Source organism: Malania oleifera, chromosome 12 (assembly GCF_029873635.1).
Source record: "Malania oleifera isolate guangnan ecotype guangnan chromosome 12, ASM2987363v1, whole genome shotgun sequence".
NCBI classification, from domain to species: Eukaryota; Viridiplantae; Streptophyta; class Magnoliopsida; order Santalales; family Ximeniaceae; genus Malania; species Malania oleifera.
The window spans coordinates 64,848,618-64,874,042 of record NC_080428.1 but is presented as its reverse complement, the minus strand read 5'-3'; the positions used below and the strand labels follow the sequence as shown (position 1 = coordinate 64,874,042).

Genomic DNA, 25,425 nt, shown 5'->3' with positions numbered 1-25,425 from the left:
TCCCCAGGCTTTGTAGTGATTTTCTGGTTATATGAGATAGATAGCAGTGTAAATTTTTCTTCTGTTCACCAAAGGAAGATCATGTTGCAGTAGACTGTTTGTTTTTTTTATTTTTTTCTCACCTAATTTTCTCCTAAAAAGCAATGTGAAGATCGCCACTTTTATCCTAAAGTTGCTTTATACAGCTTCCAAGAGAGCAGAAGAGAATAAAACTACTCCTTTAGAGCAAAGATAGATATGACGGATAATCTGCTTTTCTTAGTTTATCTCTAAGCATATTCTTTTATTTCTTGATATATTGATTGTGGGGTGATTTAACTCAGCCGCCTTACGTTTGATTTCTCATAAGATCAAGAACTTGTATTTAGATCTCAACACTCGTGACATGAGGTTGTTGCACTTGCACTACGTGTGCTGAATAGATGATGAATTTATCCTTGGACCTTTATATGGTTCCAACTTCCAACAGTAGGTATGAACATGAGAAACATAGCAGGAAACTGGTGGATAGGAGCCAAGAAGGGAAGAACAAAGCGAGGGCTTATTTTACTTCACACTTGGAAGTTGATGGGCACCAATTGTTGGGATAAAAACAAAATCAAGATGGGTTATTATTATTATTATTATTATTTGCGTTTGTTAAATCTATATTAAAATGCTCATGATTTATATATGATAATTAATTCAACCGACATGTGGGACTAATCATTCAATAGTACATTACTGATAAGACTCTGGAGGAGACTTGGGGAGTTTGGTATATGGTTTGTTTGTATGTGAGTGATTTTGGTTCAACCTTCTGTCCTTTCTGTGCAAGTATAAGCAGAGACCTCCTCTCTCTCTCTCTCTCTCTCTCTCTCTCTCTGTTAAACTGTAATGGACAGCAGGAAAATTCAGCCCTATGACAAAACACAACCAACCAAAAGCCTAACCCAAGAGATGCCCTTGAAGGACTGGCACCTGTGCTCTGCCGTCCTATTAAGTTCCCAATTCAACACAACTATTTTTCGGCCCACTTCACATTTCATCTATTTTATCAAAACTTGGACCAAATTGCTAAGTTTTTATTAATCCCAATTAAATATTAAGTGGCATCAAAAGTCCTATAGTATCAAAATGAATTTTTTTTTTTTTTAAAAAAGTATACAATAGAAAAAATCATGTTAGGTGGGACTTTTGCCTCTTTTTTATCACAAAATTAATATGGTACTAAAATAAATTGGGTTGGAAGTGAAATGAAATAAAAAAATCATATGATTGGCGGTAAATAAAATATAACAAGAAGATGAGGGGTACCTTGATATGTATAATTCAAGGGTAATTAAGGAAGGGTAATAAAAGACTTTGTAACCCTGAAGTAAAGGGAAATAAAATAGTAGATTCTTTGAGGGATTAAGGGTTTTATTCGGGAAAGAAAAAGAAAGGAAAGGAAAAGAGAATAAGGAGAAAACTTTTTTTTCTTTATATTTTTCTTTATATAAAATACTATAAAAAATGAAAGTTTTGTTTTACTATGACTAAAAATTTAAAAAAATTAAATATCAATGATGTATAAATCAATTTTTTGTTAATAGATTTTGTATATCTTTTTATTTTCTTTTTCACTTTCCTTATAACCAAAATGAAAATGTGAATTTCTTGATATTTTTATTTTCTTTCATTAATATTTTCTAAATTCCAAACGGGGCCTTAAAAAATCCTTTTAATGACATTTGTATTGAATATCAAAAGAATATTTTATCTATAAAAGGAGACTTTGGAGGGTATCCTTGGCTGAGGGGGTGAGGGGAATAAAATTTTCTATGCTATAATTACGTTACCTTTATTGATCTCAATATTGACTTGAGCATAGAAGAAGGCTCTCAGAGGGCATTAGTATCTCCCAAGCTTTCATTTTCCTTTTGATTGCAAATGAGCATCACAAATCGTGGTTATGGAGTTCAAGTTTGATTTTATGTGTCAATAGTTTAGTACTATGAGAACTTTACTTTTCTTTTGATTTTACTTCAAAATAAGAAAAAGAAAAGGAAAGAAACGAGGGGGGACCTCGATCACCCCCCAAATTGAAGAATGATTTGGCCCAAGGTCTCATGATGCTCAATAAAAAGAAAGATGAGGTGTGCCTTCGGGACAAGAACATAATAATGCTCAAGAATGTGATGTTAGCCACATTACTGAAATTAGGACGTACATTTAGTATTTTTGATATGATACTCATACTTGTAGTTAAAACAATATTTGATATTATTGTGTGACTTATGTTTGCATAAGAAATTTTTTGGTGCAGAATGTGTTTTTTAGAGGGAAAGATCAAATCATATTCATTTGAAAACAATAAAAGTGAGGAGATAATGTATTGATGAAAGATCAACTCTATTATCTTGCACTTTCCTCATATATATATATATATGACATAAGCATGTTGAGGAAAAGTCTTGGTTTGGGAAACCTAATAAATACACACCAATTGCTTGATGAAATGTCTTTGGTTGAATTAGGGCTTTGTGGCAGTCTTGGTTGTTGTCTTCTTCCTAATCTCTAGTCATTAAGTGAAGGTATGTCTTTAACCCATCTAAACTTAATTGCTTCATCTTCAATTAATACATACACACACATCCATGGAAGCGAAAACTTTATTGTGGGTAGGGAGAATATACTAATGCACAATAGTTTACTAGGTGCTCGATAATTTTTTTTTTTAAAGAAATGTAAATTTGCACCACCTAGCTTGTGTTTCATACATAAATAGTACCAACAAAGTGGCATTGATCAAAATGCTTCTTACCTTACTTTCATTTAGGGTAAATAGGAGGTAGATGCTATGTTTAATTGGTAATTAGGTAGTATATAATTGCATACATGCACCATTTGACCATAATAGGAATCCTTTGGAAAAAAATAAAACACCTTAATCTACCTAATTGGATGGCAAAAATAAAATTTAATCTTAATTCTATATGTTTTAGGATAGTTGAATGCATGTAGCAATTTTAGATAATTATTATTACATATGGTGATTGACCTAAGAAATTGATTATCTAGTGATCATATAAGTGAGCATAACCTATGCACCATAATTTCATCATGGTGAACATGCATTTGAATTTTATGATTTATTTGATTTGTGTGAGAATTTCATGTAAAAAAAATCAACAAAGATCTTAGGGCTTGACATATTAAATAACAAATGAGAAATGCCCATAGATTGACGATAACTTCTGCTCATAATTGACAAATGAGTTATATTCATAATGACTTTGTTTATAAGCTGACAAATGGTAACTTGCCTATAAATTAAAAAAATGAGCTTTGCTCATATGAAAAATGGCAGATGAACTTTTCTCATAAAAAGGTTACAGATGAATTGTAGTCATTAATGACAAATAAATTCTACTCGTAAATTCACATTTGAGTTATGATCATAAATTGATAGATGAGTTATGCTCATAAATGACAAATGAACTCTACTCATATTAATGACAATTGAGCGCTACTCATACATTTATAAATGAATTCTACTCATAATTAATAGATAGTGTAAGTTCATAATAATTGATGAGCTCATATTCGTAAATAACATATTGGCTCTACCTATATTAATGACAAATATATAAGCTCTCTATTCATAATTAAGAAATGTGCTATGCTAAGTAACATATGAACTCTTAACATAATGGACAAATAAGTTGTACTCATAGTTGATAGATGAGTCATGTTCATGATATATTAACGAGTCATGCTCATAAATGAGCAAACAAGCTGTGATCATATAAATAACAAATGAGATTGACTTATAATTGATGTGCCACTCATAATCAACAACTGAGCAAAAAATAATGTGAAAAAAATAATACTTTGAAACCTAAAAATGCTTTATAACACCCGGGAGTGGGGAGCAACTCAAGGTGTATAAAATATGAAAAGAAAATGAAAGCGTACCTTGACACATGTAACTCTAGGATGATTCAAGAAGATTAATAAAAGACTTCAGTAAGGAAAAATAAATGAGTAAACTCTTATAACATCTTTTTAAGTTGAAGATACTTATACAGATATTTCATCAATAGAATAAGATTTTGTATGGTATTCTTAAGATAAGATATTCTATACTATAATTATGATTAGCTATACTTTATCCGAATATTATCAGAAAAGGGCGGTGAAGGCCACAAGTCTCTCAAACTTTCTTTTTTCCTTTTAGTTACAAACCATCTTTACAAATTGTAAATGTAGAGATTAAATTCGATTTTTAACATCAATAACATGAATATGAAAAATATATATATATATATATATATATGTAAATTATATTAGAAATATGAAGATCCATTGGGAGATTTTAAAATTTTATAAAAATTTAAAATTCAAAAACAAAAAAAGTTTAAAAATATTTATTTATTTAACAAAGAGAAGGCAAGTGTGCTTCGCCCTACTTTTTGACGATCAAAGACTGAAGATTGCAATAAACGAAGGGCTGTAATGTGGAGGGAGAGGAGGAGACGCTCCACGCGGGAGGCAGGGCGCGTGAGGGGACGCAGAAACCCGACAAAGGGAGGGGATTGAACCGCTGCCGCAAATCTGCTTAAGCCTTCGTGTCGGTATCTCCGTTTGATTCGGGTTGTACGAAGTGAGAGAGAGGGAGGCTGGTCGGCCGGTCGGACTTAGGATTATTTATATATGTATATATTATTAGTTGAATTTCATCCAATCAGATTTCAGCACCCCACTCTCAGTACTAGTACAAGTACCGCCACTGCTGTGCTGACCACCTCCGCCACTCTGTCCTTTCCCATTTCCATCCCATATGTCCCCTCTCTCTCTTAATAATTATTTTATTTACCATCTTAGGCGGATTGTAGGATTGATACTCACATTTTCTTTTTTTATAACTTTTAAATTATGTTTAATTTACAGAATATGTTTATATATATAATTTCGGGACTTGAGCCACCATTGTATTACTTTGGGCACTGTAGTGCAATACCAAATTCAAGGAGGTGAACATCCCATTGATGCATCTCTGGCAATTCATTGACGTAATGCCTTAAGAGGGAATCGAACTTGTGACCTTAGGGTTACCAAAGTTACAAATCGCTCTTACCACTTGAGTTGCCTCAGACAATTCACAAAATACTTATTTTAAGAATAAATATGTAATATAACAAAAACATACAAAATGTAATAGTCTTAAAAATCCTTCAAATTGTTTACTAAACTCTAATTCGAAACATAAATGTATATTAAATTTTAGGACAAAAAATGCAATTTATTTTTCTTTATTTTACATTGAGGAGAAGCACCCCACAACATTTGGGCCGAATAAAATTTTAACAATTTTTAAAAATTTAATTTAATTATTTATCTATTATTTTCTTTTACGAATCAAACATGTTATTTAATCTAAAATCGTTTATGTAAAATGAATATTATGGGAGAATTTTTTTTAGTGAAGCCTTAAATAATTTTTAAGTATTTTAAACATAGAAATAAATCTAATGTATTTGAATGGGGCATCAAAATTCAAGATACTTCCTACTTTATTAATCTAATTAAGCTTTAGAATTTATAAAATTTCTTTTTTTAAATAATTTAAGCATAGATCAATCATGAAAAATTTTAGAATGAAAATTTAAAAAAGTTCATAAGTAGTTTAATATTACTGTAAAATTACTGTATGTAACTATCAAGTTTTAGCCCTTGACATTTTTTTTAAAAAAATACTTATGTTTTATCCACTTTAGATTAATTCCATTAATAAACTTATTAATTTAAATAATTTGGTGCTATAATTTTATAAATAAAATATCAATTGATTAATTGAATTATGGTTGTCTAAAGTTTTATCATTACTTTCAATTTTGTACCCTTTTTAATGTTACTGAAAATTTTATTATATTTTATAAATTTACACTCTTTTGTATTTTTATTATTTTAATCATATTTTTCAATTACTGATCTTAACTTTTGTTTTTATTTTTAATTTTTTTTGCATTTTTATTATTTTAATCATATTTTTCAATTACTCAAACAGATTATTTGATCCTAATTTTTTTTTTTAATTTTTTAATTTTTAATTTCGCAATTTCGGACAGTGACACAGCCCTCGATCATCTTTCTTTAATTAACATCAAGAAATCCAATTAATTTATATTACTTGTGATCACAAATTTAGTCTAACTCCCTAAAAATTGAAAATCAAGGAGTTCATTGCCCATTGGCTGGATTCGCTGGATATGTTTCACCGCCCATTTCAATTTTCATATGCTCCGGCGAAAAATGGCGGGACTGATTGTGCTTTTGCTTCTCTTCTTGAAAGGCAAATCCAGGCTCCGATGAGCGAACGATGATGAAACTGCTCTCTCCCTTGCACAGACACGTTCCTTTCTTCAGGAAACCTCAACTTCAGTGGAGGGCTCTCACAGTCACAACCGATCAATATCATCCAGACTACCTCCAATTCGATCAAACCATAGCTTCGCTTCAGTCCGCCTCTTCGAACCTCTGTTTTGCTCTTTTGGGTATCTGCAGAAACATCGTTTCCCTCAAGAAAATTCATGGCTTGTTCATCGTCCATGGCTTTACCGGCGACCTTCTATGCGAGACCAAATTGGTCAGCTTGTATGGTCTTTATGGGCACATTGAAATTGCCCGTTCGGTGTTCGATCGAATCCAGAACCCCGACTTCTATTCCTGGAAGGTGATGATTAGATGGTACTTCATGAATGATTTGTATCAGGAAATTATCCGGGTCTATATCCGCATGAGGGAATGTATCGGAGAGCATGACAACGTTGTTTTCTCGATTGTATTGAAGGCGTGTAGTGAGTTGCGGGATTTTGATGAAGGAAGGAAGGTACATTGCCAAGTTGTTAAGGTTGGGAGTCCTGATAGTTTTGTGTTGACGGGTCTTGTAGACATGTATGCCAAGTGCGGAGAGATTGATTGTTCCCGCCATCTGTTTGATGAAATTCCTGAGAAAAATGTTGTTTCTTGCACCTCGATGATTGCCGGGTATGCGCAGAATGATTGTGCAGAAGAAGGGTTGATTTTGTTTAACCGGATGAGAGAATGGACGGTTGAAGTCAACCAATTTACCTTGGGGAGCATAGTCACAGCTTGTACAAAGTTGGGAGCTCTACATCAAGGAAGGTGGATTCATGGGTATGTGATTAAAAGTGGGATTGGTCTTAATTCTTTTTTGGTGACTGCTGTCCTGGACATGTATGTCAAGTGTAAAGCCATTAGAGATGCTCGTTCCATATTTGATGAGTTTTCTATTGTTGATGTTGTCTCCTGGACGGCAATGGTTGTTGGGTACAGTCAGAGTGGCTTACCTTACGAGGCTTTGAAGTTGTTTACAGATAAGAGACCAATGGGCCTCTTACCCAATTCTGTGACTGCAGCAAGCGTGCTTTCAGCGTGTGCACAGTCGCACAGTTTGAATTTGGGTCAGTCAACTCACAGTCTTGGTATTAAGCTTGGGCTGGAAGATGCTATAGTGAAAAATGCTCTTGTTGATATGTACGCAAAGTTCCATATGATTGGTGATGCTCGTTATTTATTCGAGACATTTTCAGACAGAGACGTGGTTTCTTGGAATTCAATTATTTCTGGGTATTCCCAAAATGGTTCTGCATATGAAGCCCTGAAGCTATATCATCAGATGAGGTTGGAATCTGTCTTACCTGATGCAATTACAATAGTGAGTGTCCTTACAGCTTCTGCTGCTCTTGGTGCTCTCCAATTTGGTTCTTCTCTTCAGGCCTACTCTATAAAAGAGGGTCTATTATTATCTAATGTCTATGTTGGCACTGCATTTCTGAACCTGTACGCCAAATGTGGGGATGCAAAATCTGCCCGTAGAATTTTTGATCAAATGGGGGACAAGAACGTGATTACTTGGAGTGCAATGATTCGTGGTTATGGAGTGCATGGGGATAGTTGTGAGTCACTCGCACTTTTTAGTGATATGTTGAAAGAAGATTTGGAGCCTAATGAAGTAATATTTACAGCCATTTTATCAGCCTGTAGCCATACTGGGATGGTTGGGGAGGGTTGGCAGTGTTTTAATTTAATGTGTCAGGACTACAACTTTGTGCCTTCAATGAAGCATTATGCATGTATGGTTGATCTGTTAGCTCGTTCTGGAAGGCTTGAAGAAGCCTTGGATTTTATTGAGAAAATGCCGGTTCTACCAGATGTTAGTTTATTTGGTGCTTTTCTCCATGGATGCAGACTCTATTCAAGGTTTGACCTCGGTGAGGTGGCAGTCAAGAGACTGCTAGAGTTGCATCCTGATCAAGCTTGTTACTATGTGCTCATGTCAAACTTATATGCTTCAGATGGAAGATGGAACCAGGCTAATCAAGTGAGGCAGTTGATGAAGAAGCGAGGACTGAGCAAGTCTCCTGGGAGTAGTCTAGTGGGACCAGATATCCATGATGAATCTTCTTCCCTGAGATTGGCATCGCTTGCATAAAAATGTATATATATACTTCAGAGCGTAGCTATAATGACTTGTAATGGCACCTAAAATGCTTCCCTGGTTTTGGCTATTGCAAAGGATGATCAAGGAGTTTCTATAAATGATCATTAAGATGCAGGTCTGCCATGCCATGATACATTAGACTGATGTGGAATTCTTGCTCATGGCCTTGTGGGCAGGCTTTCTTTCGTCTTGAGGCTCATCAATAGTTCAGATAAGTTGCTCTGGGGTGCTTGATATGTCTATGTTAGACAGATGATGACTTCATCAATGGAATTCTTGTCATGGATCTGTCAGAGGGTAAATACCCAGTTGAAGAAAATGAGGCTGCGGACATCTGCTTGGTGTCATATTCCAAACAAAAGATTCTTTGCTGTGATCTCAATGCATTTTGGTTCAGCTTATTAATTTCTAGGTTTTCGTGGATGTCTTCAAGTATGATGAAGATTTAAGCTATGCTGCAATTTCATCAATGTTTATCCACAGTGCAAGAGGGGAGGTTATGATCTAAGGATGCTCAGAGGCCATGGCTTTATAAATGAGATGATGAATTAATACATGTAAAGATGGCATATGGGCTGAATGACTTGCAGTGTGGATGATGCAAAAATGCGTGGACTTCTAATATTTTTGTATGGACCAAAGGATCTGGGTTTTCTCAAGGAACCAGTTTCCAGTTTCTTTGGTCATATATCATTGTCCTCAAAAAAAAACCAGGCATCAAGCTTTAAGGGGGATATAGTAGTTGTTTTTTTTTTTTCCCATAGGAAGACAAAAGACGATGTCTTTTCAGGTATGAATTATGTTTATGAAAGGTAAGGACCATGGTTATATTATGTATCCCTTGTAGACATGGTCCAATTTTGTAATTTATAACCCAAGTTTCTAATGATTGAAAGGAAGTTCACTTACAGAACTTAGATTTTGAATGATAACTGAGAAAGGCTCCTGCAGCAAGATACCAAACGTGTGTCTTCATCGGAAAATTTGGTATTTATCGGTTAATTATAGAATACTAACCATGATGAGCTAGTAGCATGAATACATAGAGGATCTCATGCAGGATTAAGTGGCAAAAATCAGATGAGAATTAAGGCCATTAACTTGTTTTGGTCTTTCCAACTGGTGTTAGATGAGTATGATCAGGGTTTGTTTCTCACATCCAGCATTTTTGCATTTAGTGGCCCCTCTCATGATTGAATTTTAGCACTTGCAGTTGACAGCTATTACGATCACCAGACAATGGCGCCCTAAAAGTAGAAGTTTGCACGAGAAAAAAAGATCTGGATCCAAAGGTATATAAATAGAGTGCTTCCGTGGAAGAATGAAATAAGCAATTACACATGCAACAAATGTCAACAATATTTCAGTTAACACATGCAACAAATGTCAACAATATTTCAGTTATCTTTGTTTCTTATTGTATGAATAACAAATGTTTGGTAAAAATATACATCGGATGTATATAAAGAGAAAAGGAGAAATACAGGTAACAACTCAGAAGTATTGATGTAAATAAAGAGATGAAGAGGAAGAAAAATTGCAACTTAAGAGAATTGAAAAGACAACAAAAGAATTCTGCAAGTTTAGCTTGGGATCATCATATTCCATTCCTCCTGGGATGGGGATTCAAAAGCATCAGCAATCTTCTGTCAAAGAGTGGAGAAGATCAGTGGCTATGATTCCAATTTTGCCTACAACAACAGCATTTCTTTCTTTAAGAAAGATTGGCTATTCGAATTCTGAAATAGAACTGCTTGCTTCTGGCATATTAACGTCCTTCAAGGAGCTCATTCTTTCAGTGAGCCTTGTCGTCTGCATCAAGAGTGAATACACATTCTATAACAGTTCTCATTCCATCAAAGGGGATTCTGCAATCATCTTTGTCAAGACTCAAGACAGAGAAGGGGCAGGGGACACATAATTTCAGTGTGTTAGACCTATTCCTTGCTTTTATGCACTGTCCCCTGATAAACTCAAGTTTCAAAGATCTCAGAAGCGCCCAAAAAACCTTTTCTTTAGTCTGGACTTGGAGGTGTGGCGGGAAGAAAGACCTACACATCCAAAGCAATTGCCGCACATAATTGATTGGGTTACAACCAATCCTTGGGTTCATTGGTAGGTGTTGAAGGATAGCTCTTCTTAAATTTCCTTTTTGCTCACCAATTAAGTAATTGAATCCCCTTCAGGATGCACTTTTGGGCCTCTCTTTCCCCCTATAACAGAACTCACCTGAAGAATTCAGTACTTTACACCAGTAACATAGAGAAGGTCTCCTCATTCTCCACGTAATCCCATGCAAAGTGCAAGTTAAAGAACCATCTGGCAATCTTCTGCAAGTCACAGCAATCAAAAGGCAGCAGTTCTATCCATTGCTTGCTTTCAAATGGGACAAAAGCACATAGTGCCAGAACCCAGCAACGTAGAGATTCATATCCTCTGCAGTCTCTTAATGCACAATGAGCTGCTTCTGATTGTACCATGTCATTTGGCTAAAATTATCCTTTGGTTTAAATAGAAGCTTTTTTAAGGTTCCATAAAATACATGCTTTAGTGGGCATGTAATGCTGGGCAGTCATTGATAAACAGGGCGTTGAATCTCTTGTATGCTTGGTTGACCAGCAGAGTGCATATAGCATTCACTGTCATGGCCTGAAACTATTCATTAATTCTGTTCTTCTACCAACCCAGTAGTTATTCAATAATACAGTGAACTCGGCATCCGATTTGCCTATTTCCCTCCTTGTTTTGCTTGCGCGTGTGACATAAGCACTTACCAGTAATCTCTACAAGAGCAACTCCCATCAATGAAATGATGAAACCGATTTAAATCTCTCATAATGATCTGTCTGCCTGTGATTCTAGACACAATTTTTGTGAAGGAATGGCAATCACTACAGATACGAAGGTTTTTTGAGATGTGCAGTGTAGTTCTTGGACTGGTATTTATAATTCCAAAGGCAATTGCGAGCTTTTCACTGTGATTCATGACGTCATTTCTCTTGGGAAAAAATTCACACGTATCGATTGTACAACTATAGCCCTCTGCATTGTAACCTAGTTCTTGAGCAAAACTTAGAAAATTTTCCAAAAATCTGTAAATTTCCTTGGTTTGATTATGAGATGTATCTCCTGCCTCAAATCTGTAAAATTTTGTATCAATCTGAACCGTACTATGACCAGGGACTTTCTGTAGACCAATACTTCTCATCATTGATCTCACCTTCCCAAAATCATGCAAGTTTCCTCCTTCCACATATATATTAGATAATAAAGTATAATGTCCAGCATCATCTGTATTTGTATCTAAAAGCTTTCTTTGAATGATAGTGATCATGTCCATCCTCCGATGGATACGACACCCATTAAGCAGAGCACCCCAAATGCTAGCATTTGCAGGGAACGGCATTGAACTGATTATTGCATAGGCTCCATTGATATCACCAGCTCGGCTGAGAAGGTCAACCATACAAGCAAAGTGTTCTGATTTTGGTTCAATGCCAAAATCCCCCATTAAGTTAAAATACAATTTCCCTTCTTTCACTAATCCTGTATGACTACAGGCAGATAGAATATTCAGAAAGGTCACATTATTTGGTTTTATTCCTGATTCTAGCATTTGAGTAAAGAGGGATATGGCAGCATTAGTCTGGCCGTGCATCCCATAACCAGCTATCATGGCACTCCACGAGACCACGTTCCTTTCTAACGTGCTATCAAATACTCTTTGGGCCATATGAAGGTCTCCACACTTAGCATACATATCACATAGAGCAGTCTCAGTATGGGAATCCTTTCTTATTCCAAAGGTAATGAGCTTGTGATGCACCCACTTTCCCTTTTCTAGATAACAGAGATGTGAACAAGCTTGAATTGCACTCAAGAAGGTTACATTGTCCATCTCAACACAGTTGAAGTACATCTGATCAAACAGACTGATTGCTTCAACTGAATTACCATTCTGAGAAAACCCACAAATCATAGAATTCCATGTAATAGTGCTTTTGTTTGGGATCTCACCAAATATCATGGATGCCAAATCCACAAACCCACATTTAGAGTACATATCAATCAGAGAATTCTGGACAAACTCATTGAAGAAGCCTGTTTTGACAATATGACCGTGGATCTGACTTCCAAGCTGAGAAAAATGGACATCTCCACAAGCTGAGAGTGAACTTGCTATGGTGAATGAGTCTGGCATAAATCCCTGTTCATGCATCTGCGCAAAGAATGCTAAAGCTTCGTTTGACAGCCTTTTTCTAGCATAAACAGATATGAGCACATTCCATAACACAATATTTCTGTCTGAAACTGAATCAAATGCTTTCTGGCTGTATTCTGGTTTTCCACAAACAGCGTAAAAATCTATTAGTGCTGGCCCAAGAAATTGGAAGTCAGGGTCTTGAGCTTTTCTGATAACAAAACAATGAACTGACTTCCCTTCCTTAAGCCTACCTAACCTTGCACATGAATATAAAATACCCATCATGGTTACTGAATTGGGTTCTACTTTAGATTCTTGCATCTCTACAAGAATGTTCAGTGCTTCTCGGAAGCAACCACTTTGGTTGTAGCAGAAAATCATACTCGTCCATGAAGGAGTACTCCAGACAGTCCTACTCTCAAAGAGGCATTCCGCACCATGCAAGTCGCCAAATTTACTATACATCACAATAAGAGAATTATCCAATGACCCATGCCTTTCTAGGTCATGTCTGATTATGTAACCGTGAACTGACCTTGCTAATCTAAAAAGGCCCAATTCAGCACAAGCCTCAATTACACTTAGCATTATCACTGAATCGGGTTTGATTCGTTCGGAGACCATCTGATGGAACATCTCTAAACCTTCGCTCGCCCGTCCATTCTGAACATAGCTTGCTATGATTGAACACCATGAAACAACATCCCTTATCAGCATTTGATCAAATATCTTTCGAGCGTCATCTAAGCAGTCATTCTCTCCATACATCCGAACTAGAGATGTGCCCACAATGGCATCGGTGTCAACCCCACATTTAATTATCCTCCCATGTACGTCCCCGCCGATACCCAAATCACCAAAACCAGAACAAGCTCTTAAAATGGACGAAAATACAAAGCTGCTGATCTGGGTCTGCCGGTGCAGCATCTCATGGTACAGCGAAATGGCTTGTTCAAAGGAGCCATTCCTCACACAGCACCTGATCAATACACCCCAGATGAAAGAATCAGGCCTGGGGAAGTTTTCAAAGACAGTTGTCGCAGATTCAAGGGTACCCATTTTGGCATAAGAGTCGATGAGTTTGGTGGAGGCAAGTACATCTCTGTGGAGGCCTGTGACCAAGAGGTGGGCATGGAGCTGGGAGAGTGTTCTCAAGGTGGAACAGGATTTGAACAATGGCATGTACAGGGTCATTCTTTATATATTCTAGCGGGAGTGTAGGACAATGAGCAGTCTTTGGAAACTGATACAGAACAGATCATAGGCTTGGGCTGGGGATCCTCCAAATGGGCAATATGCTAAAAGAGCGGGTTGGCTAAGGCCGAAGAGAGATTTTCAGCGGATTCAAAAGAGTTTTTCAGTGGAGACGGAAAAATATAAAAACATGTAAAAATGGTATTGAGCATCTGAATCAATTGTTTGGATGGAATTTTATAAAGCAAAACAATGAAAAGCAAGAAAACATGTGAATGTTATATGCCATTAATTTGTAAAATTTTTATATAGATGCTAGTCTATTGAATATTCATTTGAAGCAAAATGGAAAATTTTCTTATCCAAATACTTCACTTATCGCTTGTAATTTTTTTTTTTTTTTTGGTTGAAACTTTATAAACATATATATATATATATATATATATATATATTATAAAGGGCTTGGATTCCGATAAAACAATATTTATAAATGTAGTTTTTCAGTTCTAGAGACTAAAATTTAACTTTTTTTTATAGATGGTTGATATATAAATGTTTCATAAAATATTATCATTGTTGCCGTTGGTTTTTTATTTTTACAATTGTATTTATTTCATTTTATAAGATTAGATGAAATTTTTTTAAATACAATGTAAGTTAATATATTAGTTTTTTTTTCATTTATGAAAATCTATTACTTACTTTTTAACATTTTTCATATAAATAATTCAGTCAAAAGTTGCAAAGCATGTACATGCCTAATTTATTTAAAATAAATTTAACAAATAATAATTATTGTATACAATTGATTTAATGTAAATGATAAGAGAATAAATAAAATGAGTTTTATACTAATTATCCATCAAATTGACTTTATTTGATAATGAAAGGATTTGAAATTTGTGTTTCTTAAGAATTTTTTTAATAAATTTAATACTTAAATGTGGAAATATTTTGGGGAAAAATAATGGGTAAATATTATGAGTATCATATTTTATAATGGGTCCAATTAAATATCTTGAAACTTAGAAAATATATAAAATTAATTTATCATAGTTTTTTTTTTTTTTTTTTTTTTTAATTTTGGCTGAAAAAATTTATTCGGATTACTTTTGTTTTTGTGCTTTTGTAAGGACGAGAAGAGCTCGCGTTCTTTTGGTTTCTCCGACGACTTTCTGCTGGTAACTTCATTTCTCTTGGCTCTATTTCGTTATTGTTCTCCTCGCGGCCTATTTTTGATTTTTTGACTCGAAAGTTCAATCAGTGATGCTCCATCATACTTCGTTTTGGTCGCTCAAAAATTTTCGGAAAACGGAAGAAATTATCAGCGGGTATCTTAGATTTTTCATTGTTATAGCAGCTTTTTTTCTTTTGCTTTTCTTTTTGTTAAAATCCCTATATTTTATCAATGGCTTGCAGTTCAATAATTCAAAGATCAGATTGAGTTATCCGACTGAAGTTAAATTCTCAAAATAGCTCAATAATTATTATTTTTTTAAGTGGTATAATTTCGCCCTATGACGCTTAAATACTTCGAATTTGTTTCCAATTTACCCATAAACGACCAATTCCGGGCAGCCCTTCTTGTTCAGAAGGATTCTTTAGTTTTAGATGTATGCATAAATGGCTAGAAGCTATTCTTTAGTTTTCTGGAGCGTTTTTTCAACTGATCATGTTTTGTTTATTTCTTCCGTCTTTATTTAGGATGCGCTATTAATTGCTAATGAAATAAATCCACAACGCAGAGGCATTTTTTCCAACTTAATATGCAAAGATTGAAGCGGAAGATGGTGGAAGAGGAACAGTAGTTATTCTTGAACGGAAATTTTGCTGAGCGGCAGCAATGGTGCAAGGTTGGACGATGAGCACTCTGACGACCGCTGGCGGCAGTGGGGTTTATGGATCAACTCCTTTATGGAGTAGGCATTTCAAGATAATGGAAAAAACCCAGATAACCTCAGGGATTGAGAGACCGCGACTTTGGCACCGTTGTGTTGATAGATTGTTTTTCATTGGCCACCCTGACAAGTCTAGACACAGAAGTTTGAGGGTTGGAGCTGGATGGCTGTTTAAAGGGGGTGATCAAGGACTGGAAGCAAGGTCAGAGCATAGTGTGAGTGCCAACGAGGACATATTGATTTTCTTTTTTCAGCTGGACTTGGCGACTCGAGTGCAGGTTTGACATGTCTTCATTTGGGCCTTCATTTTTATTCAGATCTGAAATTGTTTATCTTGTCTCGGCGTCCTATTTATGAATCATTCATCTATCAAGCAAAAAACATCCATCCTGTTCTGTTAAGTGTCGAAACATTCAATGACCTTGGTCAATGTGATATATCGGTTTGGAGATTTAGGCGGGGATGTGTGTTTAGTAGCCCATTTCTATGATCTATTGAAAGGCTTTTTTATATTTATTTTTCTAATATAGTTACAAATGGCTGAACAGAGTTCTGGAGGGGGTAACTTACCTCTCATCCATGTCAAATTGAATGCCTTAACTGATATGATGTGTTTTATTCTCTTTGATTTCATAATGTTTTGAAATATACACTTGTTTGCTCCACCTCATTTGGCTTTCTATCTCAACAATTATTCTTTTATCATATAACAGCATTATTGAAGTCCCTTTGTGTTATTTTTTTTTCCTGCGTTTTGACATCATGCTTACAAGTTTTTGTTTTTGGCTGTCACTCTTATGGTGTTATGCTTACAAACTTCTGTTTGTTTGTTTTGAATTGGTTGGGGGGAGGGGGCAGTATGCTCTAAATATGGAACAGTATGAAATTGCACAGCAGCTGAGAAACAAGCTTACTGAGGTTAGTTCATTTACTTCCTAAGCATGCACTAATAAATATTTTATTTAAGGATTTGTAATGAGCCTGTATTTATTCTCCATTGCTTAAATATTTTTCTTTCAAGTCTGTAGCATTTTATTACTGAAGTTGATTACTTGTTTATTTTTTTTTTGTTCATTTTTATTTTTTTTAAGTGCTTGTCCTTACACACTTAAATGCATATTATTTTCAAGCCATTGCAGAGAAAGATTGGCATATAACCTTTTGGGGTTATAGGCTTGTGGTTTCTATCATCTAGATTTTCAAAATACATCCCCTCTCTAGCATGGTTGATGTTCATATGACTTTAATTTTGGATTAATGGAGTTGCAAATGCATTTTCAGCTTGCTTATTAGTTTTCTTCTTGGTAGGTGGAAGCCGAGGTCATTAGGCAGCAAGAGACGAAAAGGGGATCAACTTCGAAGACTGAAGCTCAGGATAAGGCTATAAGTATTCTACGTTTACGGTGAGTGTGAAAGATTAGTCACAACAATAACAACCGCCAAGCCTCAAGTCTAACTAGATGGGGTTGGTTACATGATACCATCTTTGCACAATTTAAGAAAATATCCTTATGAAGTTGGAATATTGTCAATTCCTCAATTACTATCTTGGTCCAAGTTATTCAACTTCTGTCCCTCTCCCGCTTACTGCCTCTAACAACAACTAAATCACTCCTTAGTGGAGCAAGTGTTCAAACCATCGCTTGTTTAGGGGCTTTTGCTTGCCTATGACCGTTTTATTGTGCAGATTGGGAGGGTAACCAAAATATAAATACTAGTGAAAGTTTTATCATGCCTTAGTGAAAAAAGGGAGTATGACTCCATGGTCAAAATAATGTTTCCTAGTGCTAGAGTCGGAATTGTAGAGAAACGTGGAGGGTGATTGATCATTAATATCATAAAATTCACTAGCTATTGTAAACGCGATTTAGTTTACTTGCCTTCTTCATGAAACACATGATGCCTACGAAGGTGTGATAAATGAATTGTGTTGCTTCATGGTTTACCGTGTGAGTCGTGTCTACTTATGATTGCTTATTGCTTATGTTTAATTTGTATTTGATGCTTGTGAACTTATTCATGTGGCAAAACTGCTGTTTACTTTTGATTGACTAGTAAAGCTTGTGTGCTACAACTAGTGTCACAAACATTTTCATGGTGTGAAGTGTTTGGCTCGTGACACTTGGTATTAGAACTTGATTAATTGCTTCGTGATTTGGTTGCTTTCGGATTGTGGTATTGTGCAAAGCATGGGTGGGAGAAGCATATTGTGCACTAATATAGAGAGAATTGATTCACTAAAGGTGCAGGTTGAGATTGTCAGCTATGTGGCCATGGAGATGGCCTAACTGATGGAACGTGTTAAGTTATTAGAGGGATCCCAAAAACAACAAGGTCTCAATGATGAACTGTCAGAAGATTTTTGTGGTATGGTGGAAGCATTATAAAACAATATTTGAACTTGTTTATTGCACAAGCTCAATTATATACAAGACTTGATGTGTTGGAGGAGTATGAAGTTGTAAGTTTAGTTAAGCTATCACACAACTTGGCTCCATGACAATGTGTGGAACATGAGATCGAGTTGTTACTAGGGGTCAAGCCCTTTGCTAAAGTGCCACACCCGATCGTGCGGTTGGAGTTAATTGAATTACGAAAACAACTCGATGAGTTATTGGAAGTGGTTAAACATGACCTTTCAAAGCACCTTTCGGAGTATCGATGTTGTTTCAGAGCAAACATGATGATGACATGAGGATATCTGTGGACTACCACACGTTCAACAAAGTGATTGTGCACATTTAGTATTGCATTCTACTAAGCGCTGATTAGTTGATCATCCAAGTCATGCTAAGCACTTTACCTAGACTTGCCATCAGACTACTATCAACTAATGATACCAAAAGGTGATGAGCCAAAAACTACTAGAGTGATACGGTATGTGCTTATGAATTTTTAATGATGTGCTTCGAGTTGACTAATGCGCCAGGGGCTTTTTGCATGCTTATGAATTAGATGTTTTGTAACTATTTTGATAAGTTTGTCATGGTATCTCCTGATGACATAGCTGTCTATAGTTTTGCTTTGGAAGAACATGAAGAGCCTTACACAAGATGCTTGACAGTTTGAAGGAGAACAAAATACATGTGAAAAAAAGACTAGCATTATTTTTGCTTTGGTGAACATCAAATTCCTTGGTCATTTGATTCAACAAGCTCGTATTTGAATGGATATGGAGAAGGTGAAGCTATTCAAGACTGGAGGATCCTAGCGACAATAAAAGAGCTGTGTTCCTTTATAGGTCTCGCCAACTATTATTGCAAATTTGTTAAGGAGTACTTGAGGAGGATTGCCTGCGCTAACTAAATTGCTGAAGAAGGGTCATGAGTGAAATTGGTCGTTGGAGTGTAACAAATTTTGATTCTTGTTGGATTACTACTTTACCTAAAAGCTTAAGCAATTAGGTTGTGGGCCAACAATGTATATCAAGCTTTAACGCTCCCCGACACGTGCAGCCTGACAGCACGAGGAGAGATACACACATGATAGATAACACCCATTATAGGGAATATAATAATTTTTTTTAAACACCACATAATAAACATAGGCAATGCGACTAGAATCTAGGACCTCTTGGTAACCAGCTCTGATACCATGTTAGATTACCACTTTACCTAAAAGTTTAAGCTATTAGGTTGTGGGCCAACAATGTGTATCAAGCTTTAATAATTGTCAATTGGTAGGAGCCTTTGAGACCTTAAAAGAAGTCATGATTAATGATCCAGTACTTGCTTTTCCTTACATCATAAAGCCCTTTGTGTACTAATAGATGCGTTGAACTATGCCCTTGGTGGAGTCTTGTTAATGGGCATCTTGTCGCATGTGAGAGCTATAAGGTTAGTTATGATGAGTGGAAGTTCATAACTAAATAAAAGGTGATGCTCGTAGTGATTTATTTTCTTTTAGGGTGGTGACTTTACCTACTTGAGTTTAAAAATGCAATGAGGATGGATAAATTGGTTGTTTGTCATTTATTTATATAGACTAAGTTATTCCCTAAGTAGGCTCTTCGAAAAGAATTTTTTCAAATTTTGATTTCTTCTTTGAGCACAATGTAGGGCCAATAAACCAAGTTGCAAATGCATTGTGCACAAAGGTTGACCTTGTGGCCTTACAATTGGTAACACACTTAATGGTAAGTACGGCTACCACGACAGTGCTGGAGCGCATTAAGGAGACCTTTGCTAAAGATCTAGTTGCCAAAAACAACATGAAATTGGTGGAAGAGGGCAAAGTGTGCTAATTCTAGTTATTGGATGGCTTACTATTGACGCATGGAAATCGAATCTTTGTTCCTTGAGTTGGTGACTTGAGGAGGACGATGTTGCAGGAGTGTCATGACACCATGTGGGTAGGTCACCTAAGATAACACTGAACTTTGGCATGTTGAAGCAGAGTTACTATTGGCTACACATGTGAGATGATGTGGTTGAGCATACTCGGATTTGTCTCACGTCTAGCAAGACAAGGTTGAGTAAAGAAGACTATAGGGCTGTTGGAGCCTCTTCAATACCAATGAGACCATAGGAGAGTGTCTCACTTGACTTCATTACCAACCTACCTAGAGTTAGGGATATGGGGTTTATACTTGTGGTTATAAACAGGTTTCCAAAGTGTGCTACTTCCAAACTAGCACCAAAGTACTGCTCAATATAGGATATATCACAGTTGTTCTTCAAGTACATTGTGAAGAAGTGGATGAAGAAGTGGTCGAGTCAAGGTAGAAGATCGTTGCACTTCAACGTGAATGACTTGGTGCTTGTTAAGCTCCATTTAGAACAAATTAGGTTGCTACTTTGTTGGGATAGGAAATTGCTTCTCAATTATGAGGAACAAATTAGGTCCTATCTTGGCCAGAGTCAAGAAGGCCTCTTACAAGGTAGATCCTTTAGCTTGGATGAAGGTGCATGTTAGGATTCCCAAATCAATTAGGATTTCTAATTGATGTGTTAGGATTTCCAAATCAATTGGGATTTCTATTTAATGTTATGAACTTATGATTCTCAAATTAATTGGAATTTCTAATAATGTGTTAGAATTCCCAAATCAATTGATATTCTATTTGGTCTTAGGATTTTTATTTAATGTGTTAGGATTCCCAAATCAATTAGGAGTGAGTCCATTAAGGACTTGGATTGGGATATTTTGTAGGGAAAAAATATTGGAAATGATAAATTTCCCAAACCCAGAATAGATAAAATTAAATGGGATAAAATAAAAAGAGGAGAGAAAATGACACCCGATAATTTTTTCGTGGAAAACCCGTAAAGGGAAAAACCACGGGACTGTAATTAACTTCAAACTTCAACTATGATGATAATGGGGTTACAAAACTTCATCCTAAGGTGGATACCAATTACAATACAAAAAACTGTATTCTTCAATTTGTGAATAACGCCCCTCACAAATTGGCCACCTCACTATTTATCTTTAAGAGTATACTGAATACTCTTAGCTTTCTTTGAATTTCTCTGATGCATATATTGATGCATATGAAGCATCTTATTTATAGGCAGTGTGCCTACGTGCAGAAGCTTCTGCCTTTGTCAACAGTGGTGGACTGTTTTCTTCTTTCAACAAAAAACGCGTTTGCTGCTTTTGTCAAAGTGGGTAGGCTGCAGAAGTTTTTCTTCTTCTGCAATTTGTCAAAAGTAAACAACTCTCCTACCCCCTTCTACCAACTTTTTGACACATATTGGTTCCCTCCACATGGAAGGATCCATCAAATCTCCCTCTCTCGACTATGTGGAGGGTTCTATAAGTCCTCCAGTAGCTTTGCAAATTTTCAGTTTTTCTCTAGGTAGAGATTTTGTCATCATATCAGATTTGTTGTCGTTGGTGTGAATTTTATCAAGCTGATGAGGGAGAACCAGAGAGTTACGAGGAAGCCATTAATGATGAACACAAGAATGAATGGGGAAAAGCCATGCAAGAGGAGGTGAAATCCTTGCATGAGAACCACACATTTGACCTGGTAAAGTGACCCCAAGGTAAAAAGGCTTTAAAGAACAAATGAGTATTTAAAGTTAAAAATGAACAAAACAATTCATAGCCATGGTACAAGGCAAGGTTGGTTGTAAAAGGTTTTGGTCAAAAGAAAGGCATTGATTTTGATGAGATATTCCCAACCGTGGTAAAAATGCCTTCGATTGGAGTTGTTCTTGGCTTAGCAGCCAACCTAAATTTGGAGGTTGAACAACTTGATGTGAAAACTACCTTCTTACATGGTGATCTTAGTGAGGAGATCTATATGGACCAACTTGAAGGGTTCCAAGCTAAAGGTAAAGAAAAACTTGTGTGTAGACTGAAAAAGAGTCTATACGGACTGAAACAAGCACCAAGACAGTGGTATAAAAGGTTTGACTCATTCATGGAGCAAAATGGGTACAACAGAACAACTGTAGACCACTGTGTTTTCACCAAGAAATTTTCTGATGGTGACTTTATAATTTTGCTACTATACATTGATGGCATGTTAATTGTTGGTCATGATGTCAGCAAAATTAACAAGCTAAAAGGGAGCTAAGCAAGTCCTTTGCCATGAAAGACTTGGGGCCATCTAAGCAGATTCTCGACATGAGAATTACTCGTGACAGACAGAAGCGAAAAATTTGGTTATGTCAAGAACAATATATTAAAAAGGTTCTTGAAAGGTTCAATATGAACAACGCTAAATCCGTCAATTCCCCACTTACTAGTCATTTCAAGCTGAGTGTTAGACAGTGTCCTTCAAATGTGAAGGAAAAATCAGAAATGACGTAAGTGCCTTATGCATCGGCAGTCGGCAGTTTGATGTACGCCATGGTATGCACCAGGCTAGATATTGCTCACGCAGTTGGCGTGGTGAGCAGGTTCCTTTCAAATCCTGGTAAGGAACATTGGATAGCTATCAAATAGATACTTAGGTATCTTAGAGGTACAACCAGTCAATGTTTATGTTTTGGTAATTCTAATTCTGTACTTGAAGGTTTTACAGATGCAGATATGGCTGGTGATGTGGATATTAGAAAATCCACTTCTGGATATTTAATGACATTTGTAGGGGGAGCAGTTTCGTGGCAATCATGACTACAGAAGTGTGTTGCTATATCTACCACAGAAGCAGAGTACATCACAGTTACTGAAGGCTATAAGGAGATCCTGTGGATGAAGAAGTTCCTAAAAGAGTTAGGACAAAGCCAAGAAAAGTATGTCCTATATTGTGACAATCAAAGTGCAATCCATCTCAGTATGAATCTAGCTTTCCATTCCAGATCCAAACACATTGATGTCAAGTATCATTGGATACATGATGTCTTGGAGAACAAGCTATTACAACTTGATAAAATTCACACCGACGACAACGGATCTAATATGATGACAAAATCTCTATTTAGAGAAAAAATTGAAAATTTGCAAAGCGACTGTAAGACTGATGGAACCCTCCACATAGTCGGGAGGGGGAGATTTGATGGATCCCTCCATGTGGAGGGAACCAAGATGTGTCAAAGAGTTGGCAGAAGGGGGTAGGAGAGTTGTTTACTTTTGACAAATTGCAGAGGAGAAAAACTTCTGCAGCCTACTCACTTTGACAAAAGCCGCTGACGCGTTTTTTGTTGAAGGAAGAAAACAACCCCCCAGTGTTGATAAAGGTAGAAGCTTCTGCACGTAGGCACACTACCCATAAATAGGATGCTTCATATGCATCAATATATGTATTTGAGAAATTCAAAGAAAGCTAAGAGTATTCAGTATACTCTTAAAGATAAATAGCGACGTAGCCAATTTGTAAGGGACGCTATCCACAAATTGAAAAATACAAATTTTTTTTTTATGATTGGTATCTACCTTAGGGTGGAGTATTGTAACCCCATTATCATCATAGTGAAAGTTTGAAGTGGACTACGGTCCCGTGGTTTTTCCCTTTACGAGTTTTCTGCATAAAAATTCTCGATGTCATTTTCTCTACTCTATTTATTTTATCCCATTTAATTTTATCTATTGTGGGCTTGGGAAATTTATCATTTCTAATATTTTTTCCCAACATATTTTACATTCCTAATAGGAGTAGGGTTCCTACGGGGCATTTTCTTGCAAGCAATAAGATAATTCATAGTCTTTGGCTGATTTGGAGGCAGATCCCCTCGAAGTGTTCAACCCTATTTTCACATTCTATTTTCACTCCTTTCAATTTCCCTAATTTCTCTATGATAAAACACCAAGGTCTTATCATTTGGTTCTAGAGTTGGCGTTCTTGCAGATGCCGTTAACTCACCAACAAAAGCAAGAGTAGGAGAAGGATGTTACTCCAACAAGACCATTAGCAAGTAGAATGTTAGCAACACTATCACACCACTTGCTCCTCACAATCCTTTTGTGAAACCATTGACTTAGAAGGAACTTAAAGAGCGAACGACAAAGGGTTTATGCTAGCATTGTATGAGAAGTGGCATAGAGGGCATCATTGCAAAAAAGAACAACTCTTGATGATTAAACTAGTAGAAGAGCTAGAAGAGGTTGAGGATGACTGCGCTAATTTAGATTAGGAAGTTATGGAATCTGGTGATAATGGTGAATCTAGCACTTATTCAGTTCATGCTTTAGTTAGGTATGCTAATCCTCAAACCATGAAAATTAATGGCTTCCTAAAATGGCAACCTGTTACTATCCTAATTAATACAGGTAGCACTAATAATTTTATGAACACCAAAATTGCTAAACAGCTAGCCTATCTTATGGAGCAATGTGAAAAGTTTGATGTGAAAATTGCAGATGGAAGGACCTTGATATGTTAGAACAAGTGTCTAAAGGTTAAACTTACAGTGCGGAATCATGGTTGTGTGTTGATTTCTTTTTCATGCCGCTTGAAAACTATGAAGTGATTTGGGATGTTGAATGGTTAAGGACTTTTGGTGATATAGCTTGGAATTTTTCTAAACTGGTTATGAAGTTCGCCATGAACGACTAGAGAGTAACTCTTAAAGGCAAATGTTGTGGTAATGTGACTATAGTTTCAAGTCATCGCATGGAGAAGCTCCTTAAAAAGGAGCGACATGGCTTCTTGGTGCAACTTTGAGCATTAGAGGAGTTACAACATCAATTTGGCTAGGATGAAAGGCTAGAATCTCTTATTTCAGAATTTTTTGACCTATTTGTGGAGCCACAAGGATTACCACCTCATTGAATACATGGTCACTGCATTCCTTTATTGGTAGGTAGTGTCCCTACTAACATCCGTCCTTATTGCTATCCTTATTTTCAAAAATCAGAAATAGAAAAGATGGTGAAAGAAATGTTAGACATTGGCATAATTCAACCAAGTGTCAACCCATATTCTTCTCTTGTCTTATTGGTGAAGAAGAAGGATTGCTCTTGGCGGATGTGTGTTGATTATTAAGCAATGAAAAAGAACATTGTGAAGGATAAATATCCTATCCTTGTTGTGGATGTATTGTTAGATGAGTTGGGAGGTGCCTAGCAATTCACCAAACTCGACTTGAGATCAAGTCATCACCAGATTCGGGTACATGAGGATGACATTTAGAAGACTGCATTTTAGAACTCATGATGGTCATCACGAGTTCTTGGTTATGCCTTTGGGTTTACCAGCGCTCCTTCTACCTTCCAAAGCCTCATTTTCCCACCTTACCTATGTGAGTTTG

General features: G+C 36.2%; 3 protein-coding genes across 8 annotated transcripts in view; 2 read left to right on the top strand and 1 right to left on the bottom strand.

The window, feature by feature from the left end:
- Positions 1–6,187: 6,187 nt before the first annotated feature.
- On the top strand, positions 6,188–9,451 carry LOC131143726 (pentatricopeptide repeat-containing protein At2g03380, mitochondrial). The gene has a single exon (XM_058092000.1). It carries the CDS (start codon positions 6,344–6,346, stop codon positions 8,477–8,479), a length of 2,136 nt encoding a protein of 711 aa, XP_057947983.1. The 5' UTR covers positions 6,188–6,343; the 3' UTR covers positions 8,480–9,451.
- Positions 9,452–11,258: 1,807 nt separating this feature from the next.
- Positions 11,259–13,948, bottom strand: LOC131143974 (putative pentatricopeptide repeat-containing protein At1g69350, mitochondrial). Its single transcript, XM_058092326.1, has one exon. The coding sequence runs from the start codon at positions 13,884–13,886 to the stop codon at positions 11,259–11,261; it is 2,628 nt and encodes an 875-aa protein (XP_057948309.1). The 5' UTR covers positions 13,887–13,948.
- Positions 13,949–14,967: 1,019 nt separating this feature from the next.
- The window catches only part of LOC131143724 (clp protease adapter protein ClpF, chloroplastic), a 30,948-nt gene continuing 20,490 nt past the window's right edge, over positions 14,968–25,425 (top strand). For 2 of the 6 annotated variants that reach the window (XM_058091998.1, XM_058091994.1), the window contains exons 1-4: positions 14,968–15,067; positions 15,632–16,062; positions 16,643–16,702; positions 17,093–17,187. In XM_058091998.1, the coding sequence (XP_057947981.1) occupies positions 15,730–16,062; positions 16,643–16,702; positions 17,093–17,187 (488 nt within the window). In that variant the 5' untranslated portion in view covers positions 14,968–15,067; positions 15,632–15,729. Of the gene's footprint in view, positions 15,218–15,590; positions 16,063–16,642; positions 16,703–17,092; positions 17,188–25,425 lie in introns of all 6 variants that reach the window. The other 4 variants (XM_058091999.1, XM_058091995.1, XM_058091997.1 and 1 more) reach the window with 3 other exon arrangements.

Excerpts from the sequence above, each read along its gene's own strand:
- LOC131143726 (XM_058092000.1), top strand. The coding sequence starts at position 6,344 with ATGATGAAACTGCTCTCTCCCTTGCACAGACACGTTCCTTTCTTCAGG.
- LOC131143974 (XM_058092326.1), bottom strand. The coding sequence starts at position 13,886 with ATGACCCTGTACATGCCATTGTTCAAATCCTGTTCCACCTTGAGAACA.